Genomic DNA, 18495 nt, shown 5'->3' with positions numbered 1-18495 from the left:
CCCAGATCCCCGCAGTTCCGCGGAATCAGCTCTCAGGATTCAGTTCAATTCAGCCTACATTTGTTGGGCTACAGAAATGTGACCAAGGGCCAGGGAGACTTTCTGACCTTTTCTACTCTTTTCTTTGGGGAGCCAGTCTCTGCCCCCTCCTTTCCCACCTTGGCTCCTGCCCAGGCTGGGGGCCCGCCTCCTCAACTTTGGCCCAAGGTCAAGTCTTTCCACAAAGCTGGAAGCAGTGAAGGTGGGGGTTCACTTATGACCAAAAAATGACCTGGGCCAGAGCTGACCCCGTGTTCGGAGAGAAGAGGGATGAGGAAAGGCCAGACCATGTGCCTGGAGAGAAACACATTCCACAGGGAATGGTCTGCTTCTCAAGGAGACAAAGTGCTTATGTTGGAAGGGGTTCTGACATTTATATTTGCTCATCCTGCTCTTTTTGCAGATGGGGAAACTGAGGCCTAGGGATGGGAAGGGACTTGGCCAAAGTCACACAGGAAGATCACCGTGGGTGATCTTCTCAGGCACGGGGAGCTGTGGAAGGTCTGGAAGGGCAGTGAGGCCTAGGCAAGCATTCTCTTCCCTCCTCCACTGTGGGAATCCGGGCCTGTTCACCCACCCTCACGGCCATCAAATGCACTGCCTTCTTTCCCCCTTTCCCAAGCTTTGGACTCACCAGGTTCTCTCTTCCCACCAGGTCCTTATCTATGCCCAGTCTCTCTGCTCACTCTTCACAGAATTCCTTTTCATCCTTCCTGGAATATGCAGCTAAGCCCTTCTTCTTTATCTGGGCAACTTCTAACCAGCTGCTCACCCATACTCCTTGGAGAGCTAACCCACAGTGCTGACATCTTCTGTTTACCTGTGTCTCTCCAACCTGACTGTGGTCCCTGAGGGCAGGGATGGGCCCTGGGTCAGGACCAACAGACAGGTCCTCAGTAGTTCCTACGATGGAGAGATGGAAGGTCCCTGCACTAAGTCCTGCTCGTAGTGATAAGGATACGAGTGCGTGCTGTGTTTGAGCACTCATTACGTGCCAGGCACTGTTCCAAGACTGAGTGTGGGTGATCTTGGACCAATCTCAGAATAGCTCTTGGAGGCAGGTACTGTTACCATCTTCATCATAATGACGAGGAAACTAAGCGTCAAACAAGTAGTAAGTTCCAGCACACAAGACTAACAAGCCATGGTCCTTCTGTTTCTCACTGAGTACTGAAACAGCCCTCTGTGCTGAAAACCGGGAACGGGAACCTGGAATCCAAGCCTGTGTTCTGCTCCAGACTTGCTGTGTGATCTTGGGCAGGTCATTTCCTCTGGGGGCCCATGTTTTCCTCAAGTAAATTGAGGGGTTTGGGGGCATTTAGGGGCCTGTGTGTCTAAAGCAGCCATGTGGTCGGGAGGCTGAGAAGCCGGCTCAAGGATGTGAATGTGGATTCTAGCACGGTCCTGAAAACTGTCCTCAGTTGAGCTCCTTGAGTTTGGGCCTGAGTCCCGAGTCCTCTCAGTGCCCGGCACACGGAGAGCCTCTTGGTCTATGTGGGCTGAACTGAATTATAACTGTGGAACCTGTCTGGATGGACACAGGCCTGTCCTTCCTCCCCCTGACCCTACCCATCATTTTCTGTTCTGGTTTCTGTTTCCTACATTCCCTGCAGTAGAAAACAGCCACCACAATGAACCTGAGGTCAGAGCATTTTGGAATCCCCCATGGTGGACAAAGCCAAAGGAAGTGGGTACTCTGGTCTCCCCAAGGAAACATTTTTCCAGTGAGCAACATCGTTCCCTGGACAGGCCATGGAGGACAAGGTCAAGGGTCTTTCCCCTGAGTATTCTACTGTGAGGATTTTCACAAAACATGTCATACAGTTTTTATGTTCTCACCGCAGAGGTGGCTGAAGAAAACAGTATTTTTGGATCTCTTCTGTCTTTTTTTACCTGACTGGGAAAAAAATACCTTTTATCTTCCTCGTAGCAAGCTCCCCATCTCCCTTAACCCCAGTATAAACCCAAAAGCAAGGGGAACAACTCTGCAATGTTTCTGAGAGAAAAAACAATTTGAAAAGTCATCTTTTTTTTTCCCCTGGAACATTTTGAGAAGTTGTTTACTTGTTTTTTAAAGTCCAAACCCACTAATTTTGCTTAAAAAAAAAAATGTAAGAGGTCTTTCATCCCTGACCCTCTGAATGTCTGGAGGCAGGGCGTCTGGGCCCACGAGTACAGTCTTTTGTTTCCTCAGAACAAATGTTGAGAAAACTCAGATAGGCAGGAGCTCTCAGGGCAGAGAAAATGCTAAACTCATGGGAGGGAGGGGAAGGGGAGTCAAGGAGCCCTTCCTCCATGATTGTTGTCCCCTCTCTGGATGGAAGCTCTAGATGGAGGCATCCCTGCCGCCATGGCCGCTGCTGGATCCCCATCACCCGGCTTGGAGCCTGGTGCCCCGTGCAGGGGCTCATTAGCGAAGGACGGATAACTCCGTGTGTGCCACAGCTGAGCTCGTGTCTGCTGGTCCCTGTGAGGAGATGCCGACGCAGGAGGGCCTCGAGGGGACTCAGGAGATGCAACGCCTCAGGCAGAGGGCCCTTGGTCCAACCCGGTCCAAAATTCCCAGAGCTTGCTCAGGAGGGCGGGAACTCGTGCTTCCAGGAGGCAGCCTGGCTTTGGCTCAGAAGTAGTGCTCCTGGCCCCTCTGATACCACCTCCGAGAAGGGGTTCAGCTATGGGGGCTGCCAGAGACAAAGTGGTTCCCAGACTTGAGAGGAGAGCTGTTTTCGAGAGCAGGACAGAACCTGCAAATATAGCACAGCTCATCCTGGGAGTTTTCTGGCCTCTCTGGGGAGGGCAGAGGGACTGTGTCCATCCAAGGGTGGCCCTTGCCTGGGGAGGGTGCCCATGCCTTCCTGGTGTGGCTGGCAGAAAGCATCAGGGCTCCTGCCTATGGAATCACCTGGCTCTGCCATGCTGTGGGTCCCAGGGAGCGGTGCAGGCACGCGGGCCTGCAGGACGGGCTGGCTCCTGTGGTCGCCCAGCCATGTGCTTGCCATTAGCCGCCCACAAGCCGAGGGGAGGGGGGAGGCCGCAGGGCTCTCCCTCACGTGTCCTGGCCTTGTGTCAGCACCACCCATCCGCTGCGGTTTGAGAAGGCCACGGAAAGGGGATCCCTGCAAGGGGTCGTGGGGGTGTGGCCTCGGAGATGTGCAGCTGGGGAGAGAAGGGAGAACTTTGAGGCCAGAGGGGCATTTTCAGGGAAAAGCAGTGAAGAGCCAGAGCTGTGTGTGTGTGTGCGTGCGTGTGTGTGTGTGTGTGTGTGCGTGTGCGCGCGCGCGGGACGGGGAGGGTGGGCAGAGCAGGGGAAAGAGGTTGGGGTGCAGAAGAGGATGGTGGGACCGGGAAGGATGGTGGGGGGGCAGTCCTGGAGGAGAGAGGGGGATGGTGGGATTGGGAGAAGCACAGAGGGGAGCTGTGGGGGGAGAGGGAGACTGTAGGACCAGGAAAGGATAGGGGGAGTCCTAGAGGAGACAGGGGGACGGTGGGATGGTCTGGGGGAAGCACAGACAGGAAGTCAGCAGGGGAAGGAGAGTGTGGGATTAGAGGTATATGGGTGGGGGACCCTCCTGGAGGACGGCAGGCGGCTGCGGGCCTGGGTGTGGCATGGGCTGCGAGAGGGGTGTGGAGAGATTCTCTCTTACAATTCTGTTTCTCTTCATCTTTCCTTCCATTCACACCCCAGCAGTGATCTGTCCCCTGTGTTCAGTGCCCTCCACGACTTGTTCGTCATCCTCCTTCCTCACCAGCCTGCACACCCCATGCCTGCCTGGGTCACAGCTCTGTCCCCAGAGCCACACCCATGCCTAGCCCTGGGGAGCCCCTAAGCACACGTGTGCTGAAGGGACAGAGGATGGAATTTCTGCGTGGGTAGGGAAACGTGCCCTGTTTACACACTTGGACACAGGAAATTTCAGAGGCGCCATGGCCCACAGTCTTGCTGCCTTGTGGCCTGATGCACTCCCCCTACCCTTAGGCCCAGGGGTCGTCAAACTTCATGTCTGGAGCTCAGAGGCTTGAGATGCGGCCGAGAGTGGGGATGGGGACATAGGTGAGGCTGGTGGGTGAGAAGCCGCTGCGAGTCAGCAGCATGCGCCCAGACCCCTAGGGCTAAGGACAGAGCAGACCACGCGGGAGACCGCACGTGGATTCTGTCCCTCTGGCATGCCTGCCCTCACCTCAATGATGTAATCTCTGCCATCCTTGCTGTGGACGGCCTTGACGGCGCAGATGTCCAGGCCGCCAAACATTTCTGAGCAGCTGTCCACCCACAGCCTGTACCTGCAGGACGGATAGACAGACAGTGAACATCGGGGGAGGGAGCAGAAAGGGGGAGCAGAAGGAGAGAGACAGGTAGAGACAGAGACACACAGACAAGTGGATAAACAGGCCACAGGACAGAGAGTGACGTGCGCATGCATTCAGAGACGGACAGGTAAAATAACAAGAGACAGAGATACAGCAAGAAAGACAGAAGGGAGATGGAGAGGCAGCGGGAAAGACAGAATGGCATACAAACAAAGCAGAGACACAGATGGACAGAGAGAGAGACAGAGAAAGGAGAGGGACTAGAAAGGGAACCAGGAGGCAAGAGAGAAAGAAGAAGGATGAGGGGGAGAAGGAATGGGAGAGGTCTCAAGACCCAGCCCCTGTCCCCTCTGGACCCCGTGGCTCAGTAGCAGTGGGGAGCTTGTCCCCCCCCCGGAGCCATCCTGGACACCCGGCCACTCCCGCGGTCCTTTTCCCTTGGGAAAGCTGCTTGAAGGGCTCAGAAATCCCTCCCAGGCCATCCTCCGAACCCCAGCGACCATGCTCCATGAGAGCCGGCAGGGGACAAAGGGTGCATTCTGCCCTGAGCCTGGGGCGAACAGGCAGGGGAGCCTGGCAGGCTGCTCTCCCGGCTGGGGCCTGGCCCTCTGGACCCAGTGCTTTTGTTCCCTTTCCAGCCACTCGAGGGCTGCAAGGTCAGTTTGTTTTGCAGGGAAAGATCTCAATGCTGGACTCTGACCCTGCAACAAGGGGATGGTTGTATCTGGAGAAGTCTTCTCGGGCCTACACTTGGCTTCCCTTGTGGTGGCTGGATTTGGAAGTCACAGGGGACTTTGTGTCAATATTCTTGCTTCTCTCCTCACTCTCCAGGGTCACATGGGGCACGCCTGCTCTGAGATCTATTTGTGTCTCTGAGCCATAAAGCCTGGAATGAGAAGAGATCATGGCCAGAGGGTTCTTAGAACCAACTCTCTCATCCTCATGGTCAAGTCTGACTGAGGGCCAGAGAGGCAGAGCGGCTTGGCCAGGTCACACAGCAGGATGGTCGTAGAGCCAGGATTACACAGATCTCCGGGCTCTTTGTTCAGTTCTTTCATTCAGCTGTAGCAAGGAGCATGTGAGATTACAGAAGGAAAAGGAAGGATGAAAACTCACACCTTTTCAGCTCCTGATAGGTACCAGGCTGTCTGTGTGGGCTGACCATTCTCTAACTCCTACCACAACTCTGTCAGGAAGGTTGAAACCATCTTTCTGATGAGGACACCGAGGCTTAGAGAGCTTAGTCAGTCACGTGCTGGCTTCCAAACTTAGATTCTGTCTGATTCCATAATCCAAGCAAGACACCCTTCCTCCTAGTTGGGACACAATGCAGCCTGTTCCCTCAGCAGGGCAGACCAGTGACCTGGAGTCTTCCTAGTCATTTCCTCAATAATTCTGGGTAAGTGTCTTCTTCTTGAAGCCTCAGTTTCCTTATCTGAAAAATGGGAAGGCCTAGGTATGATTCTCATTGTGCATCAGCATCACCAGGAGAGTCGAGCAAACACACACAGAGTAAACATTCAGATCTGGGCGCCCTGCCCTATGTTAGAATACTCTCTCTATGCTTTTAAAGCTTCTCATTGGATTCTCATGGCAGCCACAGCTGAGGATGACCTTTGGTCCTCAGAGCTCTAAGAGTCCTCAGGCTCTCTGACCAGGGTCCCCGTATTTGGCTGTAGTGGCTGACCGGTGAGGTACCTTCAGTTTAGGGAGACCTGTGCCCTGAGACACCTTCCTAAATCAGGTTTCTTCTCAATGGAAGATGGAAGTCTGGACCAAGACCCTGAGAAAGCTGGTTTCTAGAGGCCGTTTTCCAACGATGAACTTCCAGAACACCTACCAGTTGCACCCCATGGGGCACAGGCCCCCCTTCTCTGGGCCTAGGAAGGGGCTTTAGGGGTGGAGCAGTGTGGGAGAGGCTGGAGACCATGGGTCCACGCTCTCCTCCAGCTGGGTGGGACGAGCACCGACCAAGCCACATTGCTGGTTTTGCCGAGGAGTCAGGCTACTCGGCAAACAGGACAGATGGAGAGAGGAGCCAGGGTCTGTTGATGGGCCCCCAGAGATTTCCCTCATGGAGGCGGGATTGGGGAGCTCTGACCCAGCCTTTGGGAGTACTGCCCATGATCTACAGAAGGGAAAGTGAGTCCTAGGCCCAAGTGGACCCGGGCTTGCGGTAGGCTCTTGCAGGCACGGCCCACGTGGCCGGGAACTGGGCAGAGCTGGGGATACGGTGGTCTGTTGGGGCCATTTGTGAGCAGTTCATCAGGCATCGCAGAAGGCTGGGCTCATGGAAAGGCCATGGGGAAAAGGACCATGATGTCCTGTGGATGCTCAGTGGGGGAAGGAAATGACTGCCTCCAACCAGATGATTTGGGTCATGAGCACACCCCTCCCTGAGACCAGAGGGCACAGGTGGGCCCCCAGAGTGAGGGCCTCAGCTGCCCCTGGGGACTGACGGGAAGGAAAGGCAGCTCCTCCCTGCGATGACTGCTACTGGTGAGTTCCTGAACCTTCCTCTCCCGATCAGGCACTCTGGCTGATCACCTCCAATTAAGGGCTGCAGCAGTTCACAGAGGTTAGTTAACTTGCCCCAGGTAACCCGGCCTGGAAGGGACAGGACCACTCGCTTTCACTTACCTTCAGCTTCTTTGAGCCCCTGAACCATCAGTTCCAGGAAGGGAGACAACATGTCTGTCTTGTTTGCCACTGTTTCCCTAGCGCTTTCCTCAACATCTGGTTCCCAGCTCATGCTCAACAAATGACGGATAAGGAAATGAAGGAAAGCCTCCCAATTCCTACTCATTCTTTACAAGGGGACCGCCTCCTTCAGGAAGCCTTCCCTGACCTCACCCCTCCCTAGTCTGCGTTGGGTACCCCTTTCCTGCGTGCCCTCTGCAAGCACCCACAGCCCACTGCCACCCCCACATACCACACTCCATCAGCTACGTTGGTCAAGGAGCCTGGAGTGGACCTCTGTAGTTTTAGTCTGCACAACATTGATGTTGCGTGGTGTTATAGCCCTCCCCATCTCCCTCGGTCATGGCCGCCACAGTGACTGGTCCCACAGCAGTCTCCAGGGGTGGAGACGTGATGTGGGACCGAGCAACCGCGCAGGTGTCACTTCTGGGCCGTAGTGATTGGCTCAGGGATGGTCATGTGACCCAGGGCAGGCCAATCCATAAAGAAGGCTCACTTCCAGGCTTTGGTTGAGATGGCTGGGAAAGAGTTTTGTCCTGCCGGCCTTGACAGTGTCAGGATGGAAACCTGAACCACCGTGAGCCACCAGATGAACACGGTGGAGAGAATGAAGCCGACGCAGAAGAAAGCTGAACTCAGGAGTGTGCGGATGAGCCCTAAACTCTTACCTAGAGCTGTACCTCTGGCATTTTCATTGCTACAAGCCAACCACCACCCCTCTTGTCTCTGACCAATGAGATTTGTGTTCTGACGCCTGCAGTGGACACTGAATCTCTGAAGGGAAGGGCTGGATCTTTTCATCTTGACCCCTTTGGTACATGGCACAGCATGGCATGCAGTAGGCACTCAACGAATGTTCACTCAACAGATCTTTCTGACCCCAAAGCCCACACTCTATCCACTCTCATTGCATGTCTGCACGCAGAGGTCATGGGGCCTTCAGGAAAGAACGTGTATGTGCTGCTGGCCCCGGGAGCAGGTGACTGGCCCTCCTTCAAGTGAAGAGAGTTCCCATCAGTGCTTAAAGATAGAAAGACCTAAGGGACCTTCAGACAAAGTGCACATACTACATTCATGATTCAGTGGAAATACCTCTTCCTCCTGACACTGAGCTGAAAAAAGAAATCTGAGAGAGGAATGGACATTTCAGGGGCCCTGGTGCCCTAATTAGGATGCTTTTGTGTACCTGTCAGAGCACAGAGGGGACTGGGGAGGACTCCCTGCTCTCTCTGCAGTAGCTGTGCAGGGCTGGAAAGACCCCTGGACCTGGAGTTAAGACATCAGGGATCTACTCTCAGCTCTGTCATTGCTCAGCTCTGTGACCCCGAACAAGCCACTTTCCCTCTTTGAACTTGCTTCTGCCACCTGTAAGATGGGATTATAAAACCATCTACACTGTAGGGGGTGGTGCAATAAATGGTTGCCGTGTCTAGGAAAGTGCTCTGTGGGTGGTGAGGCCCTGGCCAAAAAGTGAGGTGGCATTCCTTATGGGCCTCTTGTATCCCTCCCCGACCTCCTGCTGGGGCTGCTGCTGCACCCTATTACACCTCCTCTGTCTCTTACCTCTCTGTCATGGCCACCTGCTCCAGCATGGCAGAGCCTGTGTTGGCTTTCCAGTTTCCAGAGATGGAGGTTCTCCTGTATCAGAAAAATTAACACCAAGGACATTAGCACCTCTGTCACTGCTCTGCTTTTCTTCTTGGCTTTGGCTGTTAGGAAGCTCCAATTCAAATATCTGCTCACATTCTGGCATGTATTGTTAGGAACATATCTTGCCCCCAGGTTTATTTGCCTGTTTTTATTTTCCTTTAGGCTGATTGATGTATTGACTTGTTGGATCTTATGTATCTTTTTCTAGGTCACCTTTGAAGTCCAAAGATTATTACATTTTCATTTAAATTCAATTAGCCAACATATAGTACATCGTTAGTTTTAGATGTTGAATTCAATGATTCGTCAGTTGCATATAATACCCAGTTCTCATCACATCATGTGCCCTCCTTAATGCCTGTCAAGCAGTTACCCATCCCCCCACCCACCTTCCTTCCAGCAGCCTCAGTCCGTTTCCTAGAGTTAAAAATCTCTCATGGTTTGTTTCCCTCTCTGATTTCTTTCCATTCTGTTTTCCCCTCCCTTTCCCTGTGGTCCTCTGTGCTGTTTCTTACATTCCACATATGAGTGAAACCATATGATAATTGTCTTTCTCTGATTGACTTATTTTGCTCAGCATAATACCCTCCAGTCCCATCCATGTCGATGTAAATGGTAGGTATTCATCCTTTCTGATGGCTGAGTAGTATTCCATTGTGTACACATACCACATCTTCCTTATCCATTCATCTGTCAATGGACGTCTTGGCTCCTTCCACAATTTGGCTATTGTGGACATTGCTGCTATAAACATTCAGGTGCAGGTGCCTCTAAAGATTAAATTTAAAAAGTGTTTATGCCATCAGATGAAATCCTCCAAACCTTGGCCTCTTGTTTTTTAAAAGGAGACCTAGGGCAGTAGAGCCATTAGTGATTCTGGAATTTCTTGAGGACTCCAAAATGTAGGAAAAATGATCCATGGAGAGAAGAGACCACTTTTTCATGGTGAAAGGGAGGAAGGCCTTCTGGCTTCAACACCCGCTCTGTTCCTATGTCTTTTCTGCTCCAGCAACACCAACCTCCTTTGCAGTGCTCCAATGCCAGGGCTTTTTCCTAGGTCAAGACTTCCCTTTGCCCGATCCAGTCTTTATCTCCATCTTTGCCTACCCATCCTTCGCACTTCATAGGAGATGTGACTTCCCAACAGCCCATTCCCCCAGCAAGAGTAGATGCCCCTAAACCAATGTTTAGTCTTGCTAATCTCACTTGGAATGACCGCTTTAGTGTCCAGTCTTCTCCAAGGGAAGGCAACATGTCTGACTCATCCCTTGTCCCCCCAGTGTCCAGAGGGACCTGGTATGTAGAAGGTAGCCAGTAAATAAGTCCTGGGTAAGCGGTTGTGTATACTGGGGAAAAATCCAGACAAATGATCTCTGGTGGTATATCTGGACTCAGCAAAGACTGAACGAGTGTAAGCAGAGTGGTGGAGGTAAAGCTCTTTGTTTCATGGCCAAGGGAAGGCATGTGGTTGAGATTAAAGGGTAAAGTGGGAGGAGGAATTGCCACACAAATATATCCTTCTAAAACAGAAAAGAAGATGTATCTGAAGACAACAGATGCTGAGAATTGCTGATGGCCAAGAGGGGCTAGAATTGCCAAGGGGTGCAGTGAAATTGATAAGCTCTATGTCGTTTCAGTTCAGCCCAGCTCAACTCAATTCAATTCAGCAAACAGTCACTGGACCACTCTGTGTCCTGGGTACTGGGTTTGTCTTGGTAACCCCATCCTGAGGCTGCTCACTACCTGGAAGTGTGGACCAGAGTAGAGGCACGGTAAGGTTAGCAAGCATACCTGAGTTGTGAAGAGCATGGGGAAAGCAAAGGAGAAACCAGAGTCAATCAACATGACCCCAGAAAGTAACCACTGAATGTGCCTAGAAGGGTGGTAACGTTGATATAGTGGGATCTGCATGGCAGCAAGAGAAGGGAAGAACTGACTTGAGTCAGACAGATGTGAGGTTGAATCTTGGTTCCAGCATTTTCTGGCTGTATAACTATGGACACCATCTCTGAGTCTTTATTTTTTCCATTGGTAAAATGGGAATGATCTCCATCCTTATATATTATGTGGACTAAAAGAAATAGTCCTACAAATGTCTTAGTCCAATGGGCACTACCATTATTTATCAGTCAGTGGAGACAAGAAAAGAAGGCATCGTAATGCCAGAAGCAGCAGGAACACAAGCCAGACTGCTCTCCTGCCAAGAAAACATTAATAGTGAGAGTTGCTATTCGATGGCGCGTTCTCTCTCTGAGACATGGGTCTAAGGGTTCCATGAACACTGGCACATTCAGGCTCATAGAACCTAATGAGACAGACATTACCATTATTACCATTCCTACTGAGTGGCAGAAACCACCAATCTGTATCTGAGAAACTCCATGCTCTTAACCATGACTCTCTATGGCAGAGCCCATCAGAGGCTGGGGGAAAAGACTCACTTGGCTGAAATGTGATGCAGCTGCTGGAATGTAGGACAGTATGTAGACTGTGCCAGAAGAGTCGACCTATATTGCAAATGCATGATGTCGACCTCCTTGCTGAAGAGGGTGGGGGTGGGTGGTAAGGTGCAGACCCAAGTAATCTTGGACGAGAGTGGAGGGGAGCTGTACCTGAGCACTGTCCTGGAGGGGGTAAAGCTCTTTCCCATGGGGCTCCATGTTCATGGTTCTGCACTTGGACTGGGACTTCAGTCCCAAATGAAGTAAATGGATGGCGGCTGGTAGGAGCCAGGATTTTCCCTGTTAGAGTGGGAAGTTATAGATAAGCAATCTGGAAAGGCCAAAATGAATCATGTGGTACTAGAAGAAAGTCGGAGACATCAATATGAACCCTCTTTAGCTCTAGATAGAGCTGGAAATATATAGAAATAATTACAGATATGTGTGCACGCATGGGTTAAGGTACACCCATGAATTTCCGAGCTCCATCTGCTGAGGCCTGAGTCACAATGACCCCCCAGTAGCAACAGCACAGAGGCCTCTGAGTGCAGGGCAGGAAGTGGGCCAGAAAGGAGTTTGAATGGGCAGAGAGAATGCTCTACACTGAGGTCTGCCATGAACCCCCCTCCCTCAGACAGGGGCCAACCCAGGGTCCAGGAAAAGCCATAACTAATGACAAGCTGGAGCTGCCAGGGCACAAAGGCTCAGCATAAAGAATGCAGCAATGAGCTAATCTCCAAGAAGAGAAACTGGGACAAGGTGTCGTCAATGTCAAGTGGAAACGTGAACAATGAGGAGAGGAGGGAAATGATATCATGACGGATGGTGGAGATCTCAGGAATGCACTGGACTGCTCCACTGGAATGTTCCCCAACCCAGAGGGGCAGGGAAGAGCCGACCTTATCACCCCGAGGGCATCTGAGAGCAGTGACAGGTCTGGCCTGGTTCATGGGTGGCAGTGAGTAATTGACAAGACAGGGCAGAAGTCTTCCTTGAGAACTGGCTCTGTCCCTTTCCTGGGAATCTTTCCTTAGAGGTAAGTCTAAAGAAAGTCTGCTTTTCAAATGGAAGGAAAGGGTCTGCCTCTTCTCCGGCTCCCCAGGCAATGGCAGAGTGGAGTAGCTGCAGTGAAGTCTGTGGGACCCACTAAGCCTAAAAGGGCCATCTGGCCCTTTATGGAAAAAGTCTGCTGAGGCCCAGTCTAGGCAATCCAGGTAGTGCAGAAGCAACCTGAGATAATGCATGAATGGATGTGTCTGGCTGTGGTCAATACAACTTTATTTACAGAAACAGGTGGGAGCTGGATTTTAGCTGGTGGGTGGTGGTTTGCTGACCCTGACCTAGAGTGAAAGCTCCAGACTGCAAAAGCCTGCAGAGAGATTTCCAAAGGTCCCCAGCCTGCCTGGCAGACCTCGGATGGGGAGCTGTGCACACGGCCAGGGCTCCAGGAACGCTTGGCAACTGGGCACTGATTAGCTCTCTGAGGTCTTGTAATTTCAAGGAGAACCAACAATAACATTCCAAAATGAGACCCAGAGAGGCCTTGGAGCAGATAAGACCTCCCACCTTTTCAAGAAGTCTCATTCTCACAACAGCAGCAGCTTGAGCATGAGTCATCCTCTGCCAGAACCACCTCTGGGCTGAATGTGTGTTGGCTTTTCTGGCATTCATTCCCCTTCCCTTTGTCACAGCATCTCTACTCCCACTGGGGACTGACCCCGCCCAGATTGTGTATCATCTTGGTGGGACTCTCCATACTGGTCTTCTGCCCTTCTCTAACCGGTAAGCCTGTGATCCAAGTTGGATTAATCAGCCTGTTTCCATGGAATCACAACCTTGAGTTAAGCACTGAAAATGACTCGGGCAGGTTCACTTTTCAATGGGGGTGCCATGAAAATTGTCTGTTGCTCAGGCCACGCAGATTCCTGCAGCTGCCTTGGATCGTAATACTTCTGAAATTGACAGTTGAGTGGTTTTGTTTTTAGGGTTTCTGATCATTCATGGCTTTCTAATAAATTCCCTTTCCAAACTCCATCAAAGTAGTCAGGTGTGGTTTCTGTTGCTTGCAGCCGGAGAAAGCTGATGTTGTCTCCTGATTGGTCTTACTAGTTCCAGGGAAACCCTTCTGCAGCCCATGGTCCCAGAGCCAGCTTCTTATAAATGCAGGTCAGATCATACCACTTCTCTGCTCAGAAGAAAATGGAATAGAACCCCAAACCCTCAGCAAGGCATTCAAGGCCCTCCTTGACTTGTCCCCAAGTTTCTCTTTCAGTCTGGTCTCTTATGATATACATCTCATAGATACTTGAATTCCCCCTCAGACATGCCAAGTAACTTTCTTCTTCTGGGAGAAGCAGCTCTCTTTATGTAGACAGATTTCTACCCCATGATAAGGTTGAGAAAGCGTCAGGACTTAACCATACTGACCAGAAAAGAAGGGTAGTAAGCGGACATAAAGGGAGACTAATGAGGTGCTGAAGGGTCTCTATCCTGCGGTGGAGGAGACAGGGCTGGACTAGCATCTCTAATCTCTGTTCCTCCTACATTCTCCTCCCTCCCTCCCAGCAACCCAGCCCCTACCCAAGGACTCACATGTACGCTTTGTAGTTGGATCCGATTTTCTGGATGCGGATGTCGTACTTGGAGTCAATGAAGGCCTCAGTGGTGGCGTAGGTTTTGGCCATAGCCACCATGCTGGTGATGTCCTGGTAGTCATGCTGGTTTTCTACTTTGATCTGTTTGGGAGGATCAGGGGGTGAGTGCCAGCCTGCCAGCATTCATGGAGCACCTACCCAATGCCAAGACCCAGTGTTTTGTGACTTTGTGACTTTTGTGACTTTGAGAAAGTCACCTGCCTAGCAGGAGAGACAGACATAAGAAACAAGTTATTCCACTACATACCGGTAGATGAGGAAGGGAACATTCCATTGGAGTTGTCAAGAGAATCTTTACAGAACAGGTGAGTTCTGAACTGGGGTTGGAAGAATAAGTATAATTTTCAGCCAGGGCGTTTCTATGGAGGGTAGAGGGGACCGGCAAAGCAGAGGGCAGAGGAGCCGCACAGGGATGGGGAATACACAAGTGGTTCAGACTGGCTGATGGGGCTGGAGGAGGATGGATGGCTGAGGTGGGTTGTCAGGGAACAGACCTTGGGGGACCTCAAATGCTTTGGTAAGGGACTAGAATTTTAGGCTGCGGGCTCTGGAAAACCACTGGAGGAAGTGGAGGAGTTTAAACAAGAAAGTAGCCTAATTTGTGTTTTAGAAAAATCCCTCGTGCCCTGGATGTTAGACGCAACCAATGAATCATTGAACACTACATCAGTTGTATGTTGGCTAGCTGAATTAAAAAAAAAAATCCCACAAGTATTTGCATGGTAGGTTGTAAGGTGGGTTGAATGTGACACGGGGTAGGGGACACTTGGGAAAAAAGGAGAATATATTAATGTGTGTGTGATGTGTACGTGTTGGGTATGAGGATGTGGGTTGTGTGTGCAGTTTGTGGGGGGACGTGTGTGATGGGGAGTCCGTGTGTGTGGCATAGGTATGTTGTATGTTATATATGTGGTGTGTTGTATGTGGTGCTTGTGTGTGCAAGCAGTGTGTGTGCTTGTCCTCCTGTGCATATGCAATGGACAAGGCTGGTTGTGCTCAACCCAAGGCCTGGGGGAGAAACTCACACTGTTTACTAGGCTGAGGCCAAGAACATGAAGTGGTGCTTTGGGGTCAAGGAGAGGTCCCAGCCAAGGCCAAATGCAGGGGATGAGGCCAAAGTTCTGTGACTGTGACCTCAGGACAGAAAAGTTGACTGCCAGCAGTTGTGGCCCACTGGGAGTGCTGCCCCCTCTCCTTTACCCTCACCTGGACAGCAGAGGAGTCTGATGCTGGACCAGAGGTGGGCAGAGCCCAGATCCCCTTTGGCGGGGGTGGGGGGGTTGGCTGGTGCCGAGGAGCTTGTGTGGGAGGCTATCTGGTCCTTACAGTCCCTCCTAGCCCTCTCCTGTCTCTCTCGGAGCCTCACCATTGCCCTGACCACTCCATCCCTGCAGGAAGTTGCGCACGCCCAACCTCACAACTTCCAAAGAAGCTTCACAGCTCTCTCATGGGACGCAAAACAGGATTGTGAGGGGGGCAGTGTGGGCATTATTATGGTCATTTAACTGATGCAGAAACACATTTCTTGCCTTGTCCAAGGCCATAGATAGGGCAGCTAAGCACAGAGCTGGGAAGGAAGCTCAGGACTCCAAGAGCACAGCTGTTCTCCAGACCATCTTCAGGGTGTCTTACAAGTGCATGCCTGCCTAACACATGGGAAACAATGATGGGGAGTGAGGCTTAGCACACCTTATCTCTTCTTGGCTCTCTCAGAGTCCCAGCCTCTCAGCAATGATGCCGAGGCCTACTTTGCGGAACAAATAAAAGTGACCAAGCAAGAGTTCCCTCTTTGCCATCCCTTTCCAAGCTCACCAGCTTTCCCGCTTCTTCTTCTAGATGGCGGTGTGCCTCCTCCCACTCATGGCTGAACCTGCCCTTTGTTCTAGGTCTTCTAAGACTGACTGCTCACTGCTCCCTCCTCCTTCAGGAATAGGACCCTTAAATTTTATCTGGGCATCTAGTCTCTCAGCTAAAGATGGCTTTGTTCCAGTCTCCCTCCTAGATAGATGCAGCCAAGTCTCGGAATCTTGTGACCACGGGAGTGGATGCGCTATGAGCAACCTCTGGGTGGTGCCTTTACCGCAAAGGGAATCTTCCCAGTCAGTCTCTTTTTCCTCTTCCTTGGCTGGGATCTCAGACCACAGGATGGAAGCCATATGCTGAAGATGGCTAAGTAATAAGGTCAATGGGACCTGGATTCCCAACACCATGGAGTCCTCAGTCTACCCTTGACTGTGCATGTTCAGACTCTTACATGAGAAAGAAATGGACTTTGATCTTGTTTAAGTCACTGTTATTTGGTTTTCATTAAACCATTCAAACTACATTTCAGCCTTGTATTTTTTGTCTTTTGCTCTCTGTTGATCCTTTATCTTTTGGGTCAACATGATCATGGTTCCTCCATTCTCCTCAAATTATTCCTGCTTTTCAGTACCCCTGGTACTCCCTGCTCTCTCTCTATCTCCTCATTTTCCACTCATCCCCAAACCCACCATCTTCGGATGTTGCTCCCCACTACTCTGCTGAAACTGATTTGGCAAAGGTCACCTGTCACCTCCTCACTGGCAAATCTGATAGCGTTCTTTTGCTCGGCATCCTGTGACATCTGAAATTGCTGAGCTTTTTGAAACTTGGTTTCCACACCACTGCTCTCTTTTTGTTCTCTTTTTTCCTGCCAGTTTCTTCACTTTATCACCTCCCCTTCCTCCAATTCCCCTCTAATGATCAGAGTGTTTCATCTTCAGCCAACATTTGGGGTCTTGTGCAGAGAGTTAGAGTCACCACAATGAAAGAATGGGTGGTGGTGCGGGGGAAGCTTACAGGGACAGCTTGTCTAATTCAGTTTTGTCCCTGGGTGGCTCTGGAAAGGACCAGAACTTCTTCCTAGACAGCATAGCATACATGGCCAGATGTCTTGGACACTTTGAGCTGTCCACAACGTCCATTCTCTTCTATGGTCATGAAACACCCTGATCTGGGGGCACACAACCTCCCACAGAATAAATATCACACTTCCCTATCTCCTGGGCCCCTGTGTGTGCCTATGTGACCATGTTTTCGGCTTCTGCGAGGAGAAATGGAGTCCAAACTTCCAGGCTTACTATTAAAGGGAAGGGGAGGGTTTTTGCTCTTTCTGCTAGTTGGAGTGTGGACCATCTTTGACATTGTGGCTGAGGAGCAACAACCCAGGTATGCATGATCAACAAGATGGAAGGAGTCTGGGTCCTTAAAACCAAGGAAGTTCCATGCGAGCCCTGGGCTGCTTTCACCCAGACCGTTGTGTGTGAGAGAAAGTCCTGGCTTATTTAAGCCACCTTAGGTCTTTTATTACACAGCTGAACTTTGTCCCTGTTATTACAGGAGCCCTAAGTAAGTATTTGTTGAATGCATCACACATGCATTCATCTCTTCACAGGAAAGACAAAAGAGAGCAAAGAGAGACAGTGTAAACAAAGGGGTTTAATGAATTAATTAGTTAACTAATTAGTGGTCAGCCCCAACATCTCCTTGTGCACCTTTTCTGGGTGGTTTGGTGTTGTGGTGCTCACCTGCCCTCTCCACGAGTGAGGATATAATCCTGGTTTCTTGTATACAGACTCTTCTAAAACCCCAGGACAAGCCCTGGCTTACGTCCCTGGCAATTTTAAATTCTTTTCCTTACAGAGGGCCTTCAAACTGTGCATCTCTGGGCCCCGTAAAGCATAGCTCCACTGATGTCTTCCTCCCATTAGAGGGTCAGCTTCTCAAGGATAGACGATGAGTCTCCCCCACAAGTTATAACACAAGTGTCTGGCACAGATGCATCCAATGTGTTTGCTGGATTGAATTTAAGAAGACTGGATAAAGATCCACTCATAACATGGCAGGGGGCAGGGAAATAGGAGGAAGAATATGGGAGTTTGGGAAAAAGCAAAGAAAATATGTGTCCCCCAAACTGGTCTTTTTCACAAGGTGAATTTTTCTGTAACTGCTTGGGCTGGATTCTACGCTCTTGGAGGTTTCTTTCCATTGTGAGAACCCGATCAAATAAGAAACTGTGGGGAAGTGGGTAGGGGGCCTGGGGCTGGGTGTGGTAGGTCCTGGAGGGGACTCTGGCATGGTCCTCGGGCAAAAGGATAGGGGTCAGGGGGCACTGAGGCTGGGCAGCCGCAGGGATGAAGTGGTTGCTGGCCTGGAGAGGGAGTCTTGGCACTCTGCTTTATTTACTAGCTGGAAAATCCTCCAAATGTTCACAGAGACAAGCTGAAAACAGGAAGCCCTAAATGAACTGTGATTTAAGATTACCCATTTGCTGCTCTGGGGACCTGCAGTGGGGTCACCACGGACTCCCTGACTCTGAATTCTCCCTCCCATGTCTCTGCCTCCCACTCCTCTCCCTTCTCTGTCTCTTCTTTCCCTCTCTCTCTGCCATGCTTGTCTTCTCTCCCTGTGCCCTACACTGTTCTACCTGCTCTTGTGTGTTTTGCACGGGTGTGCTTCGTCCTGAGGGGGAGCCAGGTGGGGGCATGGAGACGGAGAGTGCAGAAAGGGAGAGAAGCGGGAGAGAGGGGTCAGGGTACAGTTCTGAATCTCCTTGATTGGATTCACCGCAGAGGTCTCCTATTCCAGCCTGAGATGGGGAGTCCTCTTCTGCTTTGGTAGATTGCCTGCATTTGCTTAAACACCTCTGAGAACAGGGGGCTCACTACTGGGCAAGGAAATTA

The 18495-nt window shown here is 51.1% G+C and overlaps 1 protein-coding gene across 2 annotated transcripts in view; it reads right to left on the bottom strand.

The window, feature by feature from the left end:
• The window catches only part of SYN3 (synapsin III), a 462269-nt gene that overhangs the window by 10446 nt on the left and 433328 nt on the right, over positions 1–18495 (bottom strand). For both annotated transcript variants that reach the window (XM_046011478.1, XM_046011477.1), the window contains exons 8-10: positions 13731–13873; positions 8611–8685; positions 4218–4320 (exon numbers count right to left, since the gene is read on the bottom strand). In XM_046011478.1, coding sequence (XP_045867434.1) covers positions 4218–4320; positions 8611–8685; positions 13731–13873 — 321 coding nt within the window. The remainder of the gene's footprint in view (positions 1–4217; positions 4321–8610; positions 8686–13730; positions 13874–18495) is intronic.

Source organism: Meles meles, chromosome 7 (assembly GCF_922984935.1).
Source record: "Meles meles chromosome 7, mMelMel3.1 paternal haplotype, whole genome shotgun sequence".
NCBI classification, from domain to species: domain Eukaryota; kingdom Metazoa; phylum Chordata; class Mammalia; order Carnivora; family Mustelidae; genus Meles; species Meles meles.
The sequence above is the reverse complement of the archived record's forward strand: the minus strand, read 5'-3'. Positions and strand labels throughout refer to the sequence as shown.